Source organism: Alligator mississippiensis, chromosome 2 (assembly GCF_030867095.1).
Source record: "Alligator mississippiensis isolate rAllMis1 chromosome 2, rAllMis1, whole genome shotgun sequence".
In the NCBI taxonomy this organism is placed as follows: Eukaryota; Metazoa; Chordata; order Crocodylia; family Alligatoridae; genus Alligator; species Alligator mississippiensis.
The window spans coordinates 57,954,097-57,977,429 of NC_081825.1; the positions used below are offsets into that span (position 1 = coordinate 57,954,097).

The window sequence follows — 23,333 nt, forward strand, 5'->3', positions numbered from 1 at the left end:
GACTATTCCCGGGTGTGCCTCTGAAACACTGTGAAACATTCAAAACATTTCTGAAACATTTTGGATCCTTCCATTTTGTTTTGGTTTCAGTGTTTCAAGTGCTGAAACGGGCCGAAACACCTCCAAAATGAAACGGCTGCCGAAGTTTTGCAGAGCCCTACTGTGCAGTAGCACCAATTATGGTGCATTAAGTTAGTACCCTTTATTACAGATACTAAACTTAATGTACCATAATTATGGCACATTAGTGCACATATAGATGTGTCCAGTGACAGTCTGTTGCAGTTCATGAACAGAGATTCTTTCCAGTGAACCCAAGGCCTTGCTCCCTGAAGACTTGCTGTCCCTTTTGAGCACCTCCCTAATTTGGACCCTTCTGAAGCACTGGTCCTCTTATTCTGCACTTCAGCAAGTCCTTTCCTGGCCTTCTCTTACTTCCCATACACTCTCTATAGCTTTCTGTTAGCATACACATCTTCTGAATCCTGAGATCCTTTTCCACTATTGCTCCTTTAGTTTTTCATTGACTTGAGCTAATTGATGAACCTTCATTTGAAGCCTTCTGCCCAGAGCATTAAATGCTACAAAAATGCACCTTATTGCTCAGCCTTTTAGGACACAGGCCAGCATCTTCTGACAGGTTGCTTTTCAAACACTGTGCAAGCAAAACCTCAGGAGTCTGTGGCTTTTGCTGCTCCCCCAATCATGGGATAATCAATGTAATTTCTAACAGACACTTCATAGAATCATAGAATCATATTAGTAGGGTCGGAAGGGACCTTGCAGATCTTCAGGTCCGACCCCCTGCCTGGGCAGGAAGAAAACTGGGCTCAAATGACCCCAGCCAGGTAGGCATCAAGCCGCTTCTTAAAGACGCCCAGGGTAGGAGCCAGCACCACTTCCCTTGGAAGCTGGTTCCAGATCCTAGCTGCCCTAACTGTGAAGTAGTTCTCACGGATGTCTAATCTAAACCTACTCTCCAACAACTTGTGGCCGTTATTCCTTGTTATCTCGGGGGGTGCTAGGGGAAACAAGGTCTCCCCCCAAACCCTTCTGGTCCCCCCTAGTGAGTTTATAAGGAATTTATCCCCCTGGTCACCAGGTCCCCCCTCAGCCTTCTCTTGTGAAGGCTGAACAGGTTCAGGTCCCGTAACCTCTCGTTGTAGGGTCTGCCCTGCAGTCCACCGGATCATGTGGGTGGCCCTCCTTTGGACCCTCTCAATGTTGTCCACATCCCTCTTGAAGTGGGGTGCCCAGAACTGGACACAGTACTCCAGCTGCGGCCTGACCAGTGTCGCATAGAGGGGGAGGATCACCTCCTTGGACCTACTTGAGATGCACCTGTGGATGCACGATAAGGTCCGGTTAGCCCTGCCGACCGTGACCTTGCATTGTCGGCCCATGTTCATCTTGGAGTCAATAATGACTCCAAGATCCCTTTCTGCCTCCGTGCTCTCAGGAAGGGAGTTTCCCATCTTATAAGTGTGCTGCTGGTTACTACTGCCCAAGTGCAGTACCCTACACTTGTCAGTATTGAAACGCATCCTGTTTTTGTTAGCCCACCCCTGCAACCTATCCAGGTCTTTCTGCAGTCTCTCCCTCCCTGCTAAAGTGCCCACCTCTCGCCATATTTTGGTATCGTCAGCAAATTTGAACAGGTTGCTTTTCACCCCCTTGTCCAAGGTCTGTCCTAGGGCTGCTTCAGGCATTATCTGTCATCTTTTTGGGAATAATGCTTTCAGCCTTTTTCAAATGCTCAAATTCGGCATGGTGACTAAATATCCAATCCTGTAACTGCTCTGTAATAGGGATAATTCTGAAGGTGGTGTGAATGCTTCCTTATATAGTTGTATATAGTTGTATATACATAGTTCCTCCCTGAATTTTCTCCTGCCCAGCAATCCAGAGGAACCATCTGGCTCATAGATAGGGGCTGGGACTGCTTTTCATCCCCTAGCATCTGCTGATTCCTTTATTTTCTCATTCTACTTCTTAATGCATTCTCCAGTAACCACTACATCATACATTATAACTGCACTTACCAGTTTCATCATGGGTTCAGCAAAAGATATCAATAGAGATAAGCAGAATTAAACATGCAAAAAGAGCGAGCACAGGAAGTACAGAGATGCAGGCCAAAGTCCAGGCCAATTTGCTGTCATGCTGATATATGGCCATATCCAACCTCTATTAGATCTTCTGGGCAGGTTGCCAAAAATGGTAGCCTTTAGGCCTAAGACGGAAGTTACACATAAACTGATTTACGGAATCAGAAACTGGCTTAAACCTGTAACAGAACAAAAGTTCAGTGTACATAAACCAGTTTCAAAACGGCCGAAACTGGTTTAAGATAAACCTGGTTGAATGTAGTAAGTATCAAACTTAACTGATTGAGGCCAAACTAGGAGTTCCAAATTATGGAACTTCTGTCCCAGACCCCTTCCTGGTTTAAGTTAAATCAGAGCCCCCCCCATAAATGCAGAAGGCATTATGCAAGATTGACCCTTAGTGACCTAAGGAAGTTTGCCAGATCTGAAAGATTACATTAGCTCCTTTAGGTGTTGTCAACACTAGCTAAACTATGTTTCAGGGTTGGAGTAGATAAAATATTTTAAGGTGAAGTGGGGGTTGGACTTAACACATGTCAGCTGAATTGCTGCAACTGCTTCCTGTGTCTACTTTTTCAGTGGCAAGTAGAAGTTTACCCCCAAATGAAACAGCTACTAAATTACCACGGTTTAGCTTTCACTGGGATACAGCAGACATAAGTACAGCAGCCACCTCATGGTAATGTGGCTCTGAAGTATGTGCGGTAAATTTACCTGTTTTAACTTGGTGAGCTAATTAAGCCTCCCAAACCATGTTCTCCACAGCAAATAGGGACACCCTGCTCTATTGAACAGGTTTTGCAGGGGAGAAGAGGTTTTACTGCATGTGGTGGAAGGTTCTTACAAGGAGCATAAGGGAGATCTGGAAAGTATATTTCTTGCTGGAGGATAACTGAGGTGGACTGGAAGGAAGTAAACCTGGAATGAAAATGATGCCAAGGGACTCCTGAAGAAGAAAAAGGATAGGCTCTGTTTGTTGGACAGGAGAGAAGTGAGCTGGTCCCAGATAAAGTAAGCTAGTTGATCAGAGATCATTCATTTCTGTGCCATAGGAAAGCAGTCAGAAGAAGCTTGTTGATCCTGGAGGCATGTTAGAAGGGCAGGGAGACATTAGGGTGACTACTTCCATGAGAAAGGACAGGAGCACACTGATTACAGGTTAGGTGATTCCAGGGTGACATACCTAGGAAGGGAGCTGCAAGAAGCAGGAACAAGCCAACCTGTAAGAATGAATATGCTAGGTACAGCAAACCTTGTTGCTGAAATGAAATGGGCTGTCAAGAATGTTCAGTATGACTAAGTCTGAGTCTTGGGACAAAAATCAGAATTTCATGGCAACTTTGGGGACTGCTAATGGAGTGAAACCTTGTATGTTCCAGAGAGATCCATTTTGGATACAGCTTTTTCAGATTTTACTACTTTCAGATTTTATTAGCTTGAAATAGTTTGTATAATAGGGACTTAAGGAGCAGCAGCTTGAACAGTTAAATACTAAGTCATATTGACAGAACAGCATGGTAAAACTACAGCAAGGAAAATTTGCTGTTAATTTAAAGGTGAATGGAAGGAACACCTTAGGTCATAGAGTCCAGTTCCTTGCTATTTGAAGCAAACACTTTATGTAATCTCTTTAATAAACTGATCCAGCTGTCCCTCATAAGTAGCTAGTTTTTTGTCGCCACTGCTCCTATTGATAATCACCTGTTTTATTTTGTGCACTGAAGTTTCATACAAAGCTATCTTTGATATTTACAGAATAGCTATGGCTGGAGGCACTTGGTAGTAATTTTGCATTTGATTATCTCCTGGATTGTAATAATAGGGGCAATTTGGAGGTGCCCTTAAAGCAATTAACAATAAAAGAAAAGTTAACTATGACATTAGCATGGAACAAGGCATAAATCCTAGGTGAATTTGAACAAGTGCACAGAAAATAATTATTTCTTGGTCTGTTCCAAATGTAGCCCTTTTAAAGTAAGTTTCTGCATCTGTCTGCAGGAAGCATAGTTTCATATCAAGCTCCGAATGCTGTACTTCGACTATTGATCTTGGCTGCAGGTGTTTCCTCATCACTGGTGGTTCAAACAGTAACATGGTGGTCAGGAGACAGTTTACAAAGGTATTGTTTATAGTTATAAATATCAATATGCTTATAGATGACTCATGAGCACAACTCAAATTGATGAACTGAACAATAATTGCAAAATAATTTAAATTTAATATAGTATTTGTACAATAATTAAATCCCAGTTTGCATATACCATTTTTTAAAGTGTACCATATACTCAAGAATTGATTCTGCATTTACAGATACAGCAGGATATGGGGATTCATCCTAGGAAAGATTCTTCTTCTTGTACTACGAATCTGGTATACTTCGCTAAACCCAGTCTGGAGCTCACAAACTGCCAACATGGTCATATTGATCATAGGTTTCATAGCAGCAGCTGACCGAATTTTTACAGGTAAATGTTATAGTAAAAAAATTCTTATAAAAATAATTATAAAAATATTTAAATCTCAGTGCTGAAGATAGGTACATATTGTTTCATGTAAAATCAGGTATTGAGTCTTTGTGCATGAATACACTTGCATTCTTTAGAAGATGCACAATATTTTCTCCCACGCATTGGCTATCAGGATTAACTGCTTAATAATGAAGGGTTTTCTTCCTTTATGAGTGCTGGCCATTGCTTTGGAAACCTGGCTGCAGGCTCCTACCCATTCCCTTTCCCTCTGGAACCAACAGTGAGCTTCTGTTTGGTATGGGGTAATGTTGTAACTCGGAACACTTTGCAAAAATTGTTCTGAGTTAGAGCTGGAAGCTGCACTTCTCTGTGCACCTCTCAGGTCAGCCATTATTCAGTCTCTTCTCTGGTATTTCTTTTGAAGCTGAGCCATTAAAAGGCTATAAATAGATACTTCAACTGTCTCAGGAAAAAGCCTTTTGTCCGAGGATCCTACAGACCTATAGGTTCACTGTTCCACTTCAAGTCCCTCTGAAGTACGTGGGATAAAATATGCTAATGCTTTTTCATAGGGCAGAGCTACGTGCATCTGTAAGATTGACTTTTATTGTAAATGTTTAGGATTGTGAATCCAAAAAAGATGACAAAGCTGGTAGGGAAATACATAGTGTCCGAGCAAGGGACTAACAATAGAAGTATGGGGGTGAGGAGGGGAACGCAACTAGGTTACAGGAGATACCATGTTAGCCAACTAAGCCCGGGTGTGGGGGGAAGGGGAAAGGGGAGGGAGGGAGTTCGCGATGCTGAGAGAGAAAGAAGATAGATACATACAAACCCGTTATAATGGTCCGCAATGGTAGAAGAAGTGGTTCGAACAAAAAGTGTCTCAGTCCATATAGAGTCTCATCGTGGGGGTCCTCTTCAGGTGGAGCAGGGTCGTTCAGTATTGAAGAATCCTCTCGAAGTGAAGGTCCATCTGGTGCAGAGTGGGGGGTTCAGGCGGTCCCCCCTGGGTCTGGTCCGGTGGTGGTTCATTTGGTGGGGTCAGAGTACTGGCGGTGGCCCGTGATGTGTTCCACGTAGATGTTGTGGGACCAATGGATGGTGTCAGACACCATGAATCAGTGCATCAGTTTGGCGTAGCGGCAGGAGACATGGCAGGCACGCAGGACACTCTCGTTGCTGGGGTCCCAGGCTCCGAGCGTTCCCACGATGAGCGTGTTGACTGTCACGTCATAGCCACGGCCCCTCAGGACGTCGGCCAGCGGAGCGTACTTCTCCCGCTTGCGAGCTCGGGCATCGGTGAAGGCTTGGCACCGATTCTTGAAGGGGATGGTTACATCCATGATCACAACCTTCTTGGCCTTCTCATTAGTGATGACAATGTCGGGACGCATCTGGCTGTCACAGCCCGGGACGGTGCAGTTCATGGAGATCTCCCCCGCTGCAGCCGGGATGGCCCTCACCAGGTGGTCCTGGACAGCGTTGTGGCAGAGCTGTCAGGCTCTGGCGTGCGGCTTGCAGCTGCACAGCATATGGGGGAGGGTATCTGCCGCGTAGCCGCACCGTCGGCACCTCTTGTCCCGGTGGCCAAAGTGGACGGCCCTGTTCAGAGGCAGGCAGTTGAGGCGGGCGTGGTGGAAGAAGCAGCAGTCAACGAAGTGCGTGAAGCTCCCTCTGGACATGAAGTGGTTGCTGGAGTCCCACTTCGAGGTCACGTCGAAGACCTTGCCCTGGTTGGGTTTGGCCCTCAGGTCAAGCTGGCCAGGCTGCGTGCTCTTTCTGGCCACCTATGGGCAGAAGAGCAGTAGCGCAGCTTGGAAGGGTGTTGTGTAAATCAGTGTTTCTCAACCTGTGGGTCATGACCCATAAGTGGCTCTCAAGACTATCTGAAAAGGTCCCAAACAGGCACAGAAAAATGTAGGAAAATGCAGGCTTCCCCTTGCAAGCTGGCAGCCTTCCAGTCTGCAAGGAGCTGCTTGTGGTGATTGGAGGCACGGGGTGCCATGTGTGTCTGTGCGCACACACGCACATGGCTGACATGCAGCCAGGCAGGGTGGTTGGAGCAGCCCTGGCAGATGGATGCAGTTAAGTCTATGGGGATGCAGGGCCAGGGCTTGGGGGCTGTCAGGGGGACTGTGGAAGGAGGGGGTGTGTGTATAGCAGGGGTGTGTAGAGGGGATGGGTATGTGAGTTGGTTGGGTGCCTGCTGGTACTGGAGGAAGGTGGCCAGGCATTGGGGCTGTGGCAGGGTGGGGGAGGAGGCACCTGTCCCTCCAGTGAGGGAAGGGCATGGTGGGGGGCCTTTCAGGGGCGGTGGGGAGCTGCATAGCCAGGCTGGTGGCGCCAGGGCCGGTTCCTGTGCTCACAGGAATGGGGTGGCTAGGAGACTCTGCTTGGCGGGGAGGCCATGGCCAGGCCATCTGGCATGGCACTGGAGCCCCAACCCAGGGGGGGGGTACCACAGGCCTCCCCTCCTCCTCCCTCTAGCCCATGCTGGGGCTGGATTCACTATGCCACTGCCCACATGAGTTGTAGTCACTGCAGCCACCAGGCAGGACTGGGTCAGCTGGGGACCACTTCTGGCAGGGCTGGGGGGGAAGGGAACTGCAGGTCAAGCATGAGGGGCACCACCATGAGGGGGGCAGGGGACTGTGGATCAGACGTGAGGGGTACCAACAGGGATGGGGGTGCTGTGGATCAGGAGTGAGGGGCACCAGCAAGGCTGCGGGGAGGGGGATCTGTGGCTTGGGAGTGAGGGACACCAGCATGGCCTGGTGGGCAGGGGAATGAGTCAGCAGTGAGGAGCATTGGTGGGGCCAGTGAGCTGTGGGTCAGGAGTGAGGGGCACCAGCAGTGCCAGGGTGCTGTGGCTTGGCCATAAGGGGCACTGGCAGGGCAACTCAGGAATGAAGGGCACTGGCAAATTGATTTGTGCAAATTACACAATGATGAATGTCACTTGGAGGGCCACATGATGATATTGCTGTTAATGTTTACCTGTTAATGTTGATTTCTATCTTTAAAATTAAGACTGTTGAGCTGCTTTAACTTGTAGACTGTAATAAATATTTTGGGGCCAAAATACTTGTGTGTTTTCTACTTAAACTATTTACTGGATTGGGACTGGCCATCGATGTACCAGGACCCATTTGTAGACAAAAAAGGTTGAGAACCACTGGCTTATGGAATGAAAAGTCCATAAACGGGACAAGCAGGTTATCCTTATAAGACGTGTGTATCAAACTACACCCCATGCACTCTGTACAAGCTGTATATAGTACTAAAATGATTTCAAGCATGTTTGGGAGTTTTTAAGAGCAGGCTTGGGACTACTTTTTATAGTTTTCCCCCTGTCATTAAGACACCCTAAAACTGATTTCTGTCTGCCTGAATCACTATCCAGAATACTAATTTGAAAGTCTGATATGTCAGGACCTGAACGTCTGGAGATGAGTGCTTAGGTTAGTTGGGAAATTTAGAATCTCCCGCTGACCTCAACAGTCTGTCATCTAACATGTCTGGAAAATAGGCCACTTTTATTTAGGTATTGAACTAAATAGATTTGTGAGTCTAATTAGGGGTCTCTAGGTTTAAAAATGGTGTCATAGATACTTTTAGTTAATAATGTAAAATGCTTAGAGAAACAAATTATCCTCAACAATAGCTTTCTGCAACTTAGAGCATGAACTTACATTGTTTTTAAAGAAACAAAACAGAAATGCTCAAGTTTGTCTGCTTTGTAATCATAGATGAAATGATGTTCATCCATTTTGTTATATTTAATAACAGAAATTGATGCTAATTTAAGACTTTAGGGTGAGTTCAGTCCAATTTTCAAAATTTTATAAACTTGGGAAAGGGGGTTAGTTTGGGAAAATAATCCTTGATTGCTGACATCACCACATAGATAGTACAGTCAAATTAAATACTTACTAGACAGAAGATCTAAAATGCATGGAAAAAAGAGGAGGGAGGGTTATTTCTGGTTTCTTTGGAAGTGTCTTGTTTCATTCTTACCAGGGTTTAGGATTTCAGATAGCAGCTCCCTTTCAGCTAATGTTAGTGACTTTTCTGTTGATTTAACATCACAAATGTCTTAAAGACTACTCATGCCAATACAGTATACAGTAGTTTAAAAATCTATTGAGCCCATTCCCTTAAGGTGAACAGTTTTTTTCTAAGTACCATATTTAGTAAAATGTAATGAGGTGTTTTCATTATCACCTATTGTGGTAATGTGTAGGTGAGTTGATTTGTGTGTGCACACATTCACATACACGTGTGTGTCTGCATGTGCCTGAGTTGGTAAATTTTCTTGACTGTTTTCTGATCCCAGCTATTTTTTCTTAAATTTTTTTTGGCATTAGTCAACTTTTTTGCCCATATTTACAATATGTCTTTGTTTTATTCTAGGCCCATATAGTAAGAAGACTGGCGGTACAGCTAAAGAAACTGTTTCTGGGTCAAACTGGCTTCTGTCAGGGACAGCTTTTGGCAGCCTCATATTCCTCACATTTTGGATATTTGGAGAAGTCTCCCTTGTTTCTAGATGGGCTGTGAGTGGACACCCATATCCTGGGCCTGATCCTAATCCATATGGGTAAGGGAGTTTTGTGTTTTCTTCCCCCTACTTTGAAAAGTAATGTTACGGCACCAATCCTTCAATGAACTTCACAGCTTGAAACTCTGCCAAATCAAAACATGTCACTGTATTAGTTTCCTGCCCCATGAAGAGAGGGAGAGAGAACAAGATGTATAGGCGTTAGTCATGCTGTTCAGATAATACAGTGATGATCACGATGCAAGTACGTTTGTATAATAGAGTAAGTGCCAAGTTATTCCTACACAGAACTTATTTGCGGATGGGGGCCCAAGTGTATTAACTAGAAGTTACAATTTGAATTTTCCTCAGTACTACTTATTTTCAGATATGTTTCTGCAGTGACTTCTTTGATCAGGGATCAGTTCTTGATTGTGTTATCTGGTTTCTAGAACAGTATACCCATTAAACACCATCTTTAAGCAGCCTGGATAATAAATCATATGCATTTTGTAACCCAGGATGAGGTTTGATCACAGCAGTATAACGATTCAATAATAATTTTTAGTCAGCCAGGATAGTAAATTACAAGATTTAGGCCCTGGGATAAGACTTAGTATTCCAGCATAGTATCTGATTTACCACACCAAAAGTGGTTTTTGAAATTAAGAAACATAATTCAAAATGTATTAATGCAAGACTTATAAAAATAGTAAATGAGTTGGATCACTGACTGAATAGAAGGTCTATAAAAGTAAACTTGAGGAGCAATTTTATAAGTTAACATAAAACTGAATCATGTTAGAGATGCACATAGGGTAATATTTCTGACTAAACAGTTTTAGCTTCACTTCATCCACACAAGATGTGTACTGCACAGTTGACTAAATAACTGCACAATAAACGTCTCAATGTCTACACATGTGCCCTTATTAGGACAGATGAAAATAAACTCTGCAGCAGGGTAGTACATTTACATTTACAAGTACTACCCTGCTGCAGAGTTTTTTTGTGCACTGTGTGCCAACCCAGCTGGCTGGGACATGTGGGGGCTTCTGTGTGAGAGCTGCCTATTGGCTAGCCCCATGCCGAAGCACCCTCATGCCTCAGCCGGCCCCTCCACAGCTGGGTTGGAGCATGCGAGCCAGGGGGTGCTCCAGCCCAACTCAATGTGCTGTGGTCTGGATGCATGTGTAACTGGTACACCTAGGCGCAATGAACTGTGGAGCAATAAGCTTTGCGGTTTATTCATGCGCCATAATGGCCTGTGCAGATGCGCCCACTCAAGAATGAAATGAAAAGTGTATTAGATAAAGATATTTCTGTTCATGTAAGCATCTTTGATAGCAAAAGGGTTATAAGATATGAAAAGTAGTATGTTAGTAGTTTTTTTCTCTTTTTAAATCAGCATGTAAATTAAATGAATAAGTGCTTTCTGCATCATCTGAAAGTCTCTCTTTGAGTACAATTAATTATAAGATTAAAATAATTGCATTTCTTTTTTTCTTATTTTTTAATAGAGGTGCCATTTTATTGGGACTGGCTCATGGAGTGATGCTTTCGTTTTGGACTTGGTCTTCCCTCACCAGTTTTTGCTGGTGTCTGATAGGTATGAGACAATCTGATGCAGACATGCTGCAGTTTTTGTTTTTTAAATCTCTTCTTTTTGGTTGTATCTCAAACAAAAAAATCATCTCCCACACAGCTCCCTCCACTGAAATTTCCCTAGTAATGTGTCCCGGGGTGCCGGGGTTCCAGGAGAACCCTAACCCAAAATAGAAGAAAGCCCCAACTTACCATCTGCAGGGGCCAAAAGGAGTGAGAAGGCGCACACAAAGAAACCGCCCATGTGGTTCATCAGCCGCGTTCATATTCAGCTGGGGCCAGGTGACGTCGGCTGGAGACGCCGCCCGGCAGAAACAAAAGACTGCCCCAAAAGCACAGGAGGGAGGCTGGTAAGCGGAGGCTCCACGGGGAAGCCCACACCCCGAAGGGTGGAGCCGCTGCATCGGGCAGCCAGGGACGACGGGGGTGGAGTCGGTGGAGGCAGCAGCAGTGGAGCTGGCAGAGAAGCTGCCAGCAGCACCGGCAGAGAAGCCGGCAGAGGCACCGGAAGCGGAGCCGGCAGAGAAGCCGGCAGCAGAGCCGGCAGAGGCACTGGCAGAGGAGCTGGCAGCGGAGCCAGCAGAGGCACACCGACTGGCAAGCCGGCAGGGATGCCGGCAGAAGAGCTGGCAGGGAAGCTGACAAAGGGAGCAGCGGTGAGTGGGAAGAGCAGAGGAGACGAGTGCCAAGGAAGCCGGAGCAACTACAGGGAAGCCCGGAGAGGAGGTAATGAGAGCGGAGCTGACGGGAACCCCAACGGGGATAGCCGCAAGGTGCGGCAGAAGACCCCAAGCAGGGGCAGTTAACTAAGTAAGGGAGTCAGCAGATGGACCCACAGCATCCCCAAGAAGAGTCGACCAGGACACCATCCCCGGAGTGGAGTCAGGCCTGGGGGAGAGATAGGAGCCCCGAGTGGGGCAAGCAACCGGGGCTGGGGCACCGAGGCACTGGGAAAACACAGGGCCTGTAGGCTAAGGGTCACTTTATTTCTTTGTGGCCTCCTGGTCCACTGGCTGCATCTCTCCAGCAGTCATGGTGGTGGGGATCACACATTACGTCATGGGCTGTTTGGAATAGGACACTAGGGATACGGGATAGTCGGATCTAGGACCAAGGGCCTCAAAGCCTTCATGCCTGAGCTGCGGCCCAGGGACACTGGGGCTCGTGGCTGGAGGGCCACGGGAGGCCAGGGAAGAAATCAAGTGGAACCAGGGATGCCAAAGGGCCAGAAGACCCGCGACTGAAGGTGGCGAGTGGCCGGAGTGTACGGGAGGTCGGAGCCCCATGAGTGCCTGCTGAGAAGCGTGATGACCCTGGAGGCTGCCTCGAAGGGGAACCCCTCCACTGAGGTTCCATTCAAAGTCATGGCAGGCGAGTTAAGGGGATCCCCGGACGTCAGCTGGGGTAGCCTTTGGGGTCCACTCGTAGGCCTGGGACAGGCAAGATTGATAGTCTGGGCTAAGGCTGCACAAGAATGCCTGATAGAGCAGAGGCGGGAACATAATGCCAATAGAATTACTTTTTATGAGGGTATAATTACCTAGCATAGGTTATTTAATCAATTTTCTTGTTTGGCACTAAATTCAGTACTTCTTTATTGTACACATACTTTATTAGGTCATTTGTATGCTAATCTAGCCCATGATTCTTTATCTGGTATAGAGTAGCCTTTCTCTGCTGACTTCCACAGCTTTATGCCAGTGTGAGATCTGGGTCATACTAGGCTTGGCAGAATTTGATTTTTATTTTTTAATAATGTTGACAGATGATATCAATGTTTATTTTTAAGCATTTATTTTGATTTCTATTGGTTTTAAATTTTCAGGGTTGCACCAGATTAGGAGTGTGGGGGGCAGACACTTTATTAATAACAATATACTACTACTGTAGTGCAGTTAACCATAACAAATGTAGCTACTATAGAACTTCCACCAGCTAAGGTGACCACCTTTTCAGAATGGAAAGGCAGAAAACATTCCTGCCTCTTCACCACCCCCAACCTCCCTCTCCCTCCAGCAGCATGGCTGGAGCAGAGCTGACCTGAGTGAAGCAGGGGCAGGTGTGGTTTGCCTGCTGCAGGCTCGGGGCTCCCACCTTGCTGCCTTTCCCCTGAGAGCTCCATGCCAGCTGCGTGCCTCCTGCCCACCTGGCAGCAGCAGGGGGCACACGTCCATGCTGCTGCCACCCCTGCTGCTGCCAGGTGGGGAGGAGGTGCCTCACCATGGTGGTGTGGCCAGCATGGGGCTCCCAGGGGGAGGGCAGCAGGGCAGGGAGCCCAGAAACTGCAGCAGACAGCCTCCATCCACCTCCACCCCGCAAACAAATCTGGGGGGCACATGCCCCTCCATGTGCCCCTGGGGGGTGCACACAGTGGTGGGGAGCCACAGCCCCCCAGGATGAGCTGCCCATGGTTCCATCCCCCACCTCAGCCCCAGGCCCCATGCACCGCCCTTAGGCAGCACCCCCAGCTCCTGCCCCACTCCCCCCTCACCATGGGGGCCTCAAAATTCCTCCCTTGCCCCTCCTATGCCACTTCCTCCCCATAGACTTACTTGCAGAGAGCTGCTCTCCACGCTGCCTGGCTGTATCCTCAGCCACATGCACGTATGCGGGCGTGCACATGCATGTGGCGCCCCCTGTGTCCCACTCCCAGCAGTCCCTGGCAGGCTGGAATGCTGCCAGTCTGCATTGGGAAACCTGCTGTTTCCCATGGTGAATGGAAAAGCTGGATCCCTGCAGGATACTGCAGATCTGGGACAAATGCTGTCCAGGAGTCATGCAGCTCAGGACCAGGACTTGATATTCCCATTCTGGGACTTCCCACCCAATTAGATGGGTGGTCACCCTACCACCAGCTGAGCAGCAGAGCTGCCATCAGTCCTGGCTCCTTTTGCTCGTAGCTCCCGCTTCCACTTTGTCATGTCCTCTTCCTTTTGTTCCCAGTCCCCTGGGGTTTTGGGGAGTTGCAGTCTAAACTACAGTCAGCATGGTTCTGTAGGAATGCTCCCCCATCATCACATGCTTCATCAGCCATCATTTTTCTTATGTGCCCTTTCTATAAATTTTGATTATTAATGATGGAAATATTTTTCTGTTAGTCAATGTGATGTGAAATTGATGTTTATCAATGTTTACCAATAAAAATCAAATTCTGGCAAGCTTAGCCATATCTCAGTGTTTGCAGTGAAGACCATAGGGTTGATCTAACAAATACTGCAGAGTGTAGTCTTGCAATGAAGTCAGTAGACCTCACTGACTTCACTGACAGTAGCTGTCAGTAGACAGCTGAGAATATGTGCAAAAGGTGATCCTATTGACTGGGCAGTACAGTTGGGTTAAAGATGTATAGTTTGATCTAAAATTCACTTTAGGGCAAATCAAATTCCCAACCCTCCTAGCTACAGATATCCTTGAATCCCTGGCAGTGGAAGAATGCAGGACAGTCTGATAAATCGTATCTCAGGTGTGTTGATTATTCTGCCAGCATTCAAGTCCCTGGGGCTGCAAAGCAATCAATGTAAAATGGGTGGTTTTGGGGCTTGCTGGATCTGGGCACATGCAGTCTAGGGGTCAGGATCTCTGATATTCCAGAGCCTGAGGAATACTCTGGCCAGCTGCCCTGTTCTTGAATGTGTGATGGCAATTGTTCCCCGCCCTCTCAGGACAGGCAGACAAGCAATTATTTTAGTTTTTATGGAAACCTGAATGAATTTAAAATAGAAAAATGAACTGTGCTTTACTGGTCTTTCAAAATCTACCTTTGGCTGTTTCTGTCAAGAGGACAAAGCAATTTACTTGTCTTGAATATTCAAAAATAAAGATCAGGACCTCAAATAAGTAGTTTTAAAAATAATGATATATTTTGGATTCTTTTTTATTTTGGCTTTAATTTTTTGAGCCTGCAAGGGCACTTTCCATCACTTGCTCAAACTGTTCTCTACCACTATGAAGCTTAGACATTTTCTTTATTTTATTTTATAATGAAAGTCTAGATTTTCCTATAAACTTGTATCACCAAGAGCTGGGATTTCAGTTAAGATGTCAAATATCCTGAGTCAAAGTAAAATCATGATATGTAGCAGTCCTACAATTAGAAGTTTTCCTAATAATTTCTGCTACAGTGGTGGATACTGAAAGTATCATACTGATGACAGGAGCACAGTAAGAACAGCACAGTCTGTCTGCATTGTTTAGAAAAGGGTTTTATTCTTGTGTTATCTATGTTACTTGTTCTAATCAAACACTGAATAGTTCTGACCTTATTATGCATCACGTTGATATGTACGTAATTCAGATGATCACAGTTAAAATGTATAACTACTTTCTTGTATTTCAGTAGTTCCATATTTTTTAAGATTAAATTTAATTTTGTGAGCATAGTCTGTATTGCTATTCTGTTTGAGGCCAAATCCTATTATGGTCCAGGGGATTGTGACAAAGTGACTATGCTGTGGTCTGTATAAAGTTAACAGGGAGGAGACGAGACCTATACATAACCAAGCTGATCCTTCACTTGATCTTTTGGCTGAGCAGCTATGTGACAGTCAGGTGGCTGTTAACCCATTACAGACTGCGCTATTCATACATTGTCATTAGGCTATTCAGATTCAGCTCTTAGTACAACAGCCTCTTAGGATAGTAAAGGTTCATTTATAGTCCTACAAAGTGTCTTGGGACTTTTATAGCACTACAAAAATATAGCACTGTGGGGATGTATTTGGCTGGAGAGCTACAAAATCACCTCAAAGGCAATCTTTCCAGCCAGGGAGCAATAGTGGGCTGTTCTGTGGGCCTCTGCTACCAGAGTATGACCACTGACAATCTGCCTCTTCCATGTTGGGGAAGTGGGCAGGCTGTCAATGGTCAATTGATTACTGTTGAAAAGCAGAAGTTACCAAAGACAAGCACTTTGCCCTCCAGGCATGCCAGGGGTGTGGAGAACTGCTCTTCTTGGTGACCACGAGGACTCTGCTGGCCATGGGGGCTGTGACAGAGTCACTGCTGCTTGTATCTTATCAGCAGATTGGTGGAACTGGGTAACGTGGGTCTATCACAGCCTTAGACTTCACTTGGCCCTTTCTGGGCCTGTTGAAGCAGTGGCAGGAATTGTTGCTGGTGCCTTAAGAGCCCTGATTCTTGACTGTTGAAACAGCAACAGCAGTAGCAAAGTCTTACCAGGGCTTCTGGGTAGGGTAAGAAGCATGGAGTCCTATAGGGGATCCTATAGACCCCTGTAGTGCTACATTTAGGCTCTGCTGCCAGGTGTAGTAGTCTGAGGAGGAGGTGAGCAGCCAACAGTGGCAAAAGAACAGGTTAGGGACTGTTAAGAAAAGCTGGACATATACAAGTCCATGGGATGCACCCAAGGGTGCTGAGGGAGTTTGCTGATGTGATTGCAGAGCCACTGGCCATCGTCTTTGAAAACTCATGGCAATTAAGAGAGGTTCCGGATGGTTGAGGAAAGGGCAAACATAGTGCCCATATTTAAGAAAGGGGAAAAAGGAGGATTCAGGGAACTACAGACCTCAGTTGCTCACCTCAGTCGCTGGAAAAATCACAGAGCAGACCCTCACGGGATTCATTTCTAAGCACTTGGAGGAAAAGAAGGTGATTAGGAACAGTCAGCATGGATTCACCAAGGGCAATCACCTGCTTGCCTTCTATGATGAGGTGACTGGCTCTGTGGACTCAGGGAGACCAGTGGATCTGCTTTACCTTGATTTTTTTAGCAAGGCTTTTGATATGGTCTCCCACAACATTCTCGCAGGCAAGCTAAAGAAGTATGGGCTGAATGAATGGACTGTAAAGTGGATAGAAAACTGGCTGAAGCATCAGATTCAAAGAATAGTAATCAATGGCTTGATGTCTAGTTGGCAGCTGGTATCAAGTGGAGTGCGTGGGGCAGGTTTTGTTCAACAGCTTCATCAGTGACTTGGAAGATGGCATAGAGCGCACCCTCAGCAAGTTTACAGATGACACCAAGCTGGGGGGAAGTAATGGATACACTAGAGGGTAGGGCTAGGATTCAGAATGGCCTAGACAAATTGGAGGATTGGACCAAAAGAAATCTCATTAGGTTCAACAAGGACAAATGCAAAGTCCTGCACTTAGGACAGAAGAATCCCATGCACTGGTATAGGCTGGGAGCTGGCTGGTTGGGCAGCAGTTGTGCAGAAAATGACCTGGGGATTACAGTGGTCAACAAGCTAAATATGAGCCAACAGTGTGCCCTTGTTGCAAAGAAGGCTAATGGCATATTGGGCTGCATTGGTAGGAGTGTTGTCAGCAGATCAGGGGAAGTGATTATTCCTTTTTATTCAGCACTGATGAGGCCACATCTGGAGTACTCTGCTCAGTTTTTTGCCCCCCCAGTACAGAAAAGATGTGGACAAATTGGAGGGATTCCAGTGGAGAGCAGTGAAAATGGTGAGGGGACTGGGGCACTTGATTTATGAAGAGAGGCTGAGGGAACTGAGCTTATTTAGTTTGGAGAAGAGAAGACTGAGAGGGATTTAATAACAGCCTTCAACTACCTGAAGGGGGTTCAAAAGAGGATGGAGCTAGACTTCTCAGTGGTGGCAGCTGACAGAACAAGAGGCAATGGTTTCAAGTTGCAGTAAGAGAAGTTTAGATTAGATAGTAGGAAGAATTTTCTCACTAGGAGGGTAGTAAAACACTGGAACAGGTTAACCAGAGAGGTTGTGAACTCTCCATCTTTGCAGATTTTAAGACCCAGCTAGATAAAACCTTGGCTGGGATGATCTAGTTGGGAATGGTTCTGTTTTGAGCAGGGGATTAGACTAGACGACTTCCTGAGGTCCCTTCCAACCCTAATTTTTTATAATTTAGTAGTACAAATGCAATACCTGCCCAGGGCCCAGCCCTAATCTGGCTGAGAGAATGAAATGGAAGGAGCCACAGAAATTTTCATTGATTGTAACTGTTTTCTGAAGGGTAGCCGACCTTTTTCATTAAGTATACTAAGTACCCTTTCATTAAGTACCTTTTCATATACTGCCTACCTTTTTCATTAAGTACACTAAATTTCTGATTGCTACCCATTTTTTCTGTCTTTTAGAAAACCAAATCTTTCAGATTGTGAGCAGTAAAAAGGAAAAGTGCAATTGATTGACTCGCTGACACTCTTTTGTGTCTCTTCATAGGCATGGCCTCTTCTGCTGGTCTCCTTTACTTACAGACCTGGAGCGCTGCTATAGCCGGCAACATCCTTGCCATGTTTACAATGTGTGTATGGCCTCGACTGAGTGGACATTTCATCAGCTCTCTGCATCCTGGGAAAGCCATGAGTACAGCTATGTTTGTCTGTGTTCTAGAAATTTTCTTCTGTGTGTGGTGCACAGCTTATAAATTTGTGCCAGGAGGAACTTACATAAGAGAGAGTTCCCACCTTCTTCTAGGTATGTTCATAACCAGGAATAACTATACAATTATGCTTTTTTTTTTCTATGAGGGCTTTTCCCTCATGCTTACTTCATACTGGGGCTGGGGTGGTGCAGGCACTAAGGGACACAGTTGATAAGCTCAAAGGTTACAAGTTTGAGATCATAGCAGAAGTGCTCATGGTACAACCTGTCAGATTCCAACTAATCTGCAAATTTTGTTAGATATCTTGTCACAAGGACACAAAAAAAGAAAAGGAAATTTCCCATTGACTTCAGTGTGGTAGGTGCGTTACCATGACGGCAGGATAGGGAGATAAGCAAGATAATAAAGAATAACAAACCTATTTCCCTCTCTATTGCTAAAAGTATTTGAATATGTGGCCAAAAAATAAAATGATATTCAGCTTACAGAAAAAGTAAGAATGGAAAGAATCTGAAAGCTCCGTGTTCAAAGAGAGGAAGAGATATGGGAATCAGTGATTTCATACTGATCTAAGGATGTGCCAACATTACAACCCAGAAGTATGATTGCTACTTGTTTTGACATATCCAAGATAGTTCCTGAGCTAGTTAGTTCAGACCTAATAAAGGTATAGCTGCTAGCAGCACCCAGTTTAGTGGAGGCTAGAGAACCAGTATGGGAACCTAGGTAGTCAAGTAGTCAGTCCAGGCTGACTGCCATGCTGCTTTGGTACACCATAAGCATTACCTTAGTGAACTAGTTTAAAGCTAACTTGAGTTTATCTGTGCAAACATTCTTCTGCTTTGTAGGGTAGACACTAGACAGGGGAGGGTTGCTTGTAAATTCAAGTAGATTTTACATTGTGACATGGAAGCAATAAAGGTCAAGGCTGGCTAGTTTTGCATATACAGGTACTCCTCACTTAACGACCTACCTGTTTAACGACCGCGCGGACTTACGACCAGCTCTCCGAGCAGTCGGTATTGTGGAAATGGCGCGCCGCAGGTTCAGCACGGTGGGGCGGACAGCTCCCGTGCTTGCGGCCCGGGCGGGGTGCACGGAGCGGGCTTTCCTCACTGGGGCTGGGGCCGGGGCAGCTCCGCCGGCTCCCACCTGCCTGCAGGCGCGAAGGCGGCAGGGCGGAGGTCCTGGAGCGGCCCCGGGGCCGGGAGCGCTGGGGCCGTGGGGCCGGGACGCGTGCACGGCCGCCCGCTGGAAGGCGCCGGCCCGGAGTGCGAGGGCAGGGCGGGCTCTTGCTCCGCCGATGCCGTTAGGACCCGCCCGCCCCAGCCCAGGGCCTCGCGGGGGCCAGGGCAGCAGCAGCGCTGGGCGCCCCGCTCCAGAGGAGGCAGCCCCCTCCCCGGCCGTGCCAGTGCAGCCACAGGGTAAAATGCGTTTGTGCCCCAACTATGGCATGGGTCTGACCCCGAGCCAGAGGTGCCAGAGCCTTCAGCCGGGCCGCTCCCCGTCGGAGCACTGGCACAGCCCAGCCCAGCCAGTACCCAGTGCCCCCGCGGAAGGCTTGACACCCCCAGCCCAGGTCACAGCAGCCGGGGGAGCGATGCCCCCGGCCCCACGCGACAACAGCCGGCAGGGCGCAGAGCAGCCCCGCGCGCGGGTCTGGAGGGTGGGTTTAAGGGCGGTGGTTAGTTCTGCCTGCCGGGGCCGAGCTTCCCTCCTGCTCCCTGGTGCCAGCTCCTTCCCTCTCTCAGCATCCTCTTCCCACCAGCCCTGGCTTCAGGGGAGCACTTTGCTGCTCAGAGCCGGACCGTTTCCATAATACGTACGAAACGTATTGTGGAAACAGCAGCGCGGCAGCGCGGCGTCTCAAGCCAAGGCACGCAGTATCAAGGGGCGGCTCCTCGCTTATCGACCAATTCGCTTAACGACCTAGTCGCAGGAATGGAACTCGGTCGTTAAGTGAGGAGTGCCTGTATATGAATGTCATCTCAAAGCAGGGAGTTGATAGTCTTTTTCAGGAAGACTTTTGCAAAAGTCTATGTTAATGTTTAACCTCATTAGCCAGCTGTTTTCAGTTCTGGGTATCTTGGTGTCAGAAAAAGCAGAGAAGGGCAAAAATAATTAGGGATTGGTCTAGGAGGAAAATTCTGAAAGCCCTAAACGTGGATCTTTTGGCTATGTTACTAGTAGGTAAAGTGTGTGTGGGGAAGGGCGGGGGGGAGGGGGGGGCGGGATGGGATTGCCTGAGCCTGGATGTGACCTGGCACAACTGATCTGCTTCACTGAAGAATTGAGTCACCCACTGGTCGGATCACGTGAAAAAATGGGTGAGGTATTCCCACAGGCAGATCTAGGATTTGAAAACGTGTGGGGAGGTGAGGGGCAGATGATGTGGTACATCATCATCACATAGTATAAAACACACATTTTTTTTCTCTCCAGTTAAAAAGAACCTAGAAGTTTACTAAAATGGTAGGAGCCTAGGGCTGTATTATTCAGTTCAAGATTGAAGCAAAAACAAGTATAACTTTATTGGAACATGCATTAATTTGCTATAATGCCTATTATATATAAAAACAGAACAAGCTAGGTAAAAATAATCAATAGATGCTATTTCTTTAGTCCTGTTGTAATTAGAATTATATGTATATCTCTTTTGGATTCATAAAACAAAATCTAGACTTCTTTAGCATTTTGACACAACTTCCAGTGAAGCACTGGATACAATTTCCACACCTGGTTGATATTCACCTAAGTTACTGTTTCCATACCTGAATTAAGTTTTTATCTTAACTTAAAAACAGTTTGCAGGGCTGTGAAGTAGGAGCTATATTAAGAGGAGCAGCTAACAAACAGCAGACTTGCAGAAGAAAGAATAATTTGATTGGTGGAACATTAAGACCATTAAAAAGGGAGAGAGGGTCATTAACCCTGCAGAATGATGAGTTTAGATGGAATCAGGTAGATTATAATGAGCCATGAAGTCAAGTGACTCCCTCACTGTTGCCTGAATAGAAATGCTGTTGCCACTGTCAGGCAGTCAGTTTTAAACTTTGGATGGACCAGGAATCAAAGGTGGGGTGTGAATGCACCACTGCACTGCCCCCACCAGATCTATCCATGGCTGTTCCCTGCCTCCAGAGACATGTTCCCAGCAATCTCTAGGGCACGTCTCTGGAAGCGGGGAAAGTCAAATTTCCACACTTAAAGGCCCTTGATATTGCTGGGGACACATGTCTGGAAGTGGGGAACCATGACTTTCTCTGCTTCTAGAGATGTGCCTTAGAGATTGCTGGAGGCAATTCCTGGGACATACAGGACTGAGCCTCCCAAGCCTTGGGAGTCCCTGCCTGGGGTAGCTGGAGACTGTGGGCAACTCCAGGCTTTCCTCACAATGTTATAAAGCAAATAGACGTCCATTGCAATCAAGTGGCAGAAATCACTACTGCCTCTCACTTTGCATTTGTGGCACGACAAAGGATATGGACATCTGTTTGCTTTTGCTTTGTGCCACCATGAAAAAATGTTTATGGCAGGACAAAGGCAACAAAAGGTAACAGCTTGTTTCCATCTTTTATGTTTATCTATGGTGGGAAAACAAATGGCATTTTAATACATGCTAATTAGTATTTTAAAACCTCATTTAGCATCTTGACGAATAGTCATGTTTAAAAACGTTAAACTGGAGGGCTAAAATGCTCTCATAATATATTTTTAAGATGGTTGATTTATTTTACATTTTAACTGAATATATTCTTAATATGTTTTACTTGACTCATGATTGCCCAGACAGTTTTAGACTTCAGATATACTTTTGCTACCACTCTACATCATTTTAATTTTTTAGTTTGCATACTTTTTTTCAAATTCTGTGAGACTAGTAGTCAGGTTTCTGCTTACCTTGGATTATGAAAAAGTTTTTTAATTCAGTTTTCTACAGTAATGCCTTGTTAATTAGGTATTGAATAGTTAGAGTATCAGTATTGTCATTCCCCAGCCAAAAGAATAGCTTTTTGTATACTTTACAATATGGATAATTCAAAACATGGTTACTTTGAAATTTGAATCCATTGTCTGGTCCCTTGGACCAGGAAAACCATAGAATACTTGGCACAAAGCCAAGGCCCATACTGGGCAAACATGCTGGTAGGAACTGTTTGTTGTTTTTTTTTGTGGTCCTTAAAAAAAACAACAGGCTGGTGTTCCCTTTGCAGGGAACTGGCAACAGGCTTGGAGGCCCTGCAATACCAGGCTGGCATCAGGGGGGGCAGAACCAGCCCTGACACCCTCCCCTTGGTGCCAAAAATGTTAAAACTCAAGATGACAAGGTTTGAGGCACAAGAAATACAGAAGGCCCAAGCAAGGGGCTCTGTCACCCCCTGTCTTGGACCGCCTCAAGACACCCGTACTAATTTGCATATATTCAAACCAGTAATGGTACATTTACTTAGAACCCATTTATTTCAAAGTCAGTAGTTTTTGTTCCCCTGCATTTTGAATGAATGAGGTTTTACTGTATCTAGCTTTATTTGCTCTGGGAATGTTCTGGAGGTCTATGGGAATAGTTTTCTTAATTCATCAATTTTATTTCAAAAATCATGTGAAGACCTGGCTTGGCAGTGAAGTGTTAAACACTTCCAGAAACACTGCTTTTGTGGAACAAACCCTGTACCATATAACACTCCTTTGGAAGTAAATCCTTGTAAGTATTTCAACTGGCATGGGGACTTGAGAATAATGTATCTATGACCTCAATTGACAGTGTCTTCATTTGACATTTTAACTGTTAGCCAGACCCAGTGCAGTCACTGGAATGAACTCATTTTTATACTACCTGAGGAGGTGCCCCTAAGTCTTCTAAGATGAAGAAATAGAGATAGTACAGTTTCTGGGCGTTTAACACTACTCCATTGCTTACAGAAACTTTCATCTTACATCACAAGACTGTATTTATTACTGCATTTCCTCCCTTACAGCTTGGCTTTTGGCAAACTTGTTTCTTTTGGTTTCTTTCAGGTGTGAGTGTTGCTTTCTGCCCTCTCCTCCTGTCCAATATCCTGCCTTTCTCTCGCTGCAGTTTATGTAGGGAACCACCATGAGGGAAATGATGATGAAAGTAAGATCATAGATATATAAAAAAACAACAAACCTCATTGTACCGGTAACAGTGCTGCTTCATAGTTATCCCAGGCCTATCAAAGTTAATGAGTCTTTCCATTGACTTTAATGGCCTTGAGAACTGTTCCCATTTGGAGAGCTGCATTACTGTGTATAGTAAGTGTA

At 45.9% G+C, this 23,333-nt stretch overlaps 1 protein-coding gene across 1 annotated transcript in view; it reads left to right on the top strand.

Annotated features, from left to right (window-relative positions):
* The window catches only part of CWH43 (cell wall biogenesis 43 C-terminal homolog), a 62,236-nt gene that overhangs the window by 13,887 nt on the left and 25,016 nt on the right, over nt 1-23,333 (top strand). The window contains exons 3-7 of the mRNA XM_014594906.3: nt 4,107-4,227; nt 4,419-4,573; nt 8,993-9,179; nt 10,640-10,728; nt 17,888-18,142. Coding sequence (XP_014450392.1) covers nt 4,107-4,227; nt 4,419-4,573; nt 8,993-9,179; nt 10,640-10,728; nt 17,888-18,142 — 807 coding nt within the window. The remainder of the gene's footprint in view (nt 1-4,106; nt 4,228-4,418; nt 4,574-8,992; nt 9,180-10,639; nt 10,729-17,887; nt 18,143-23,333) is intronic.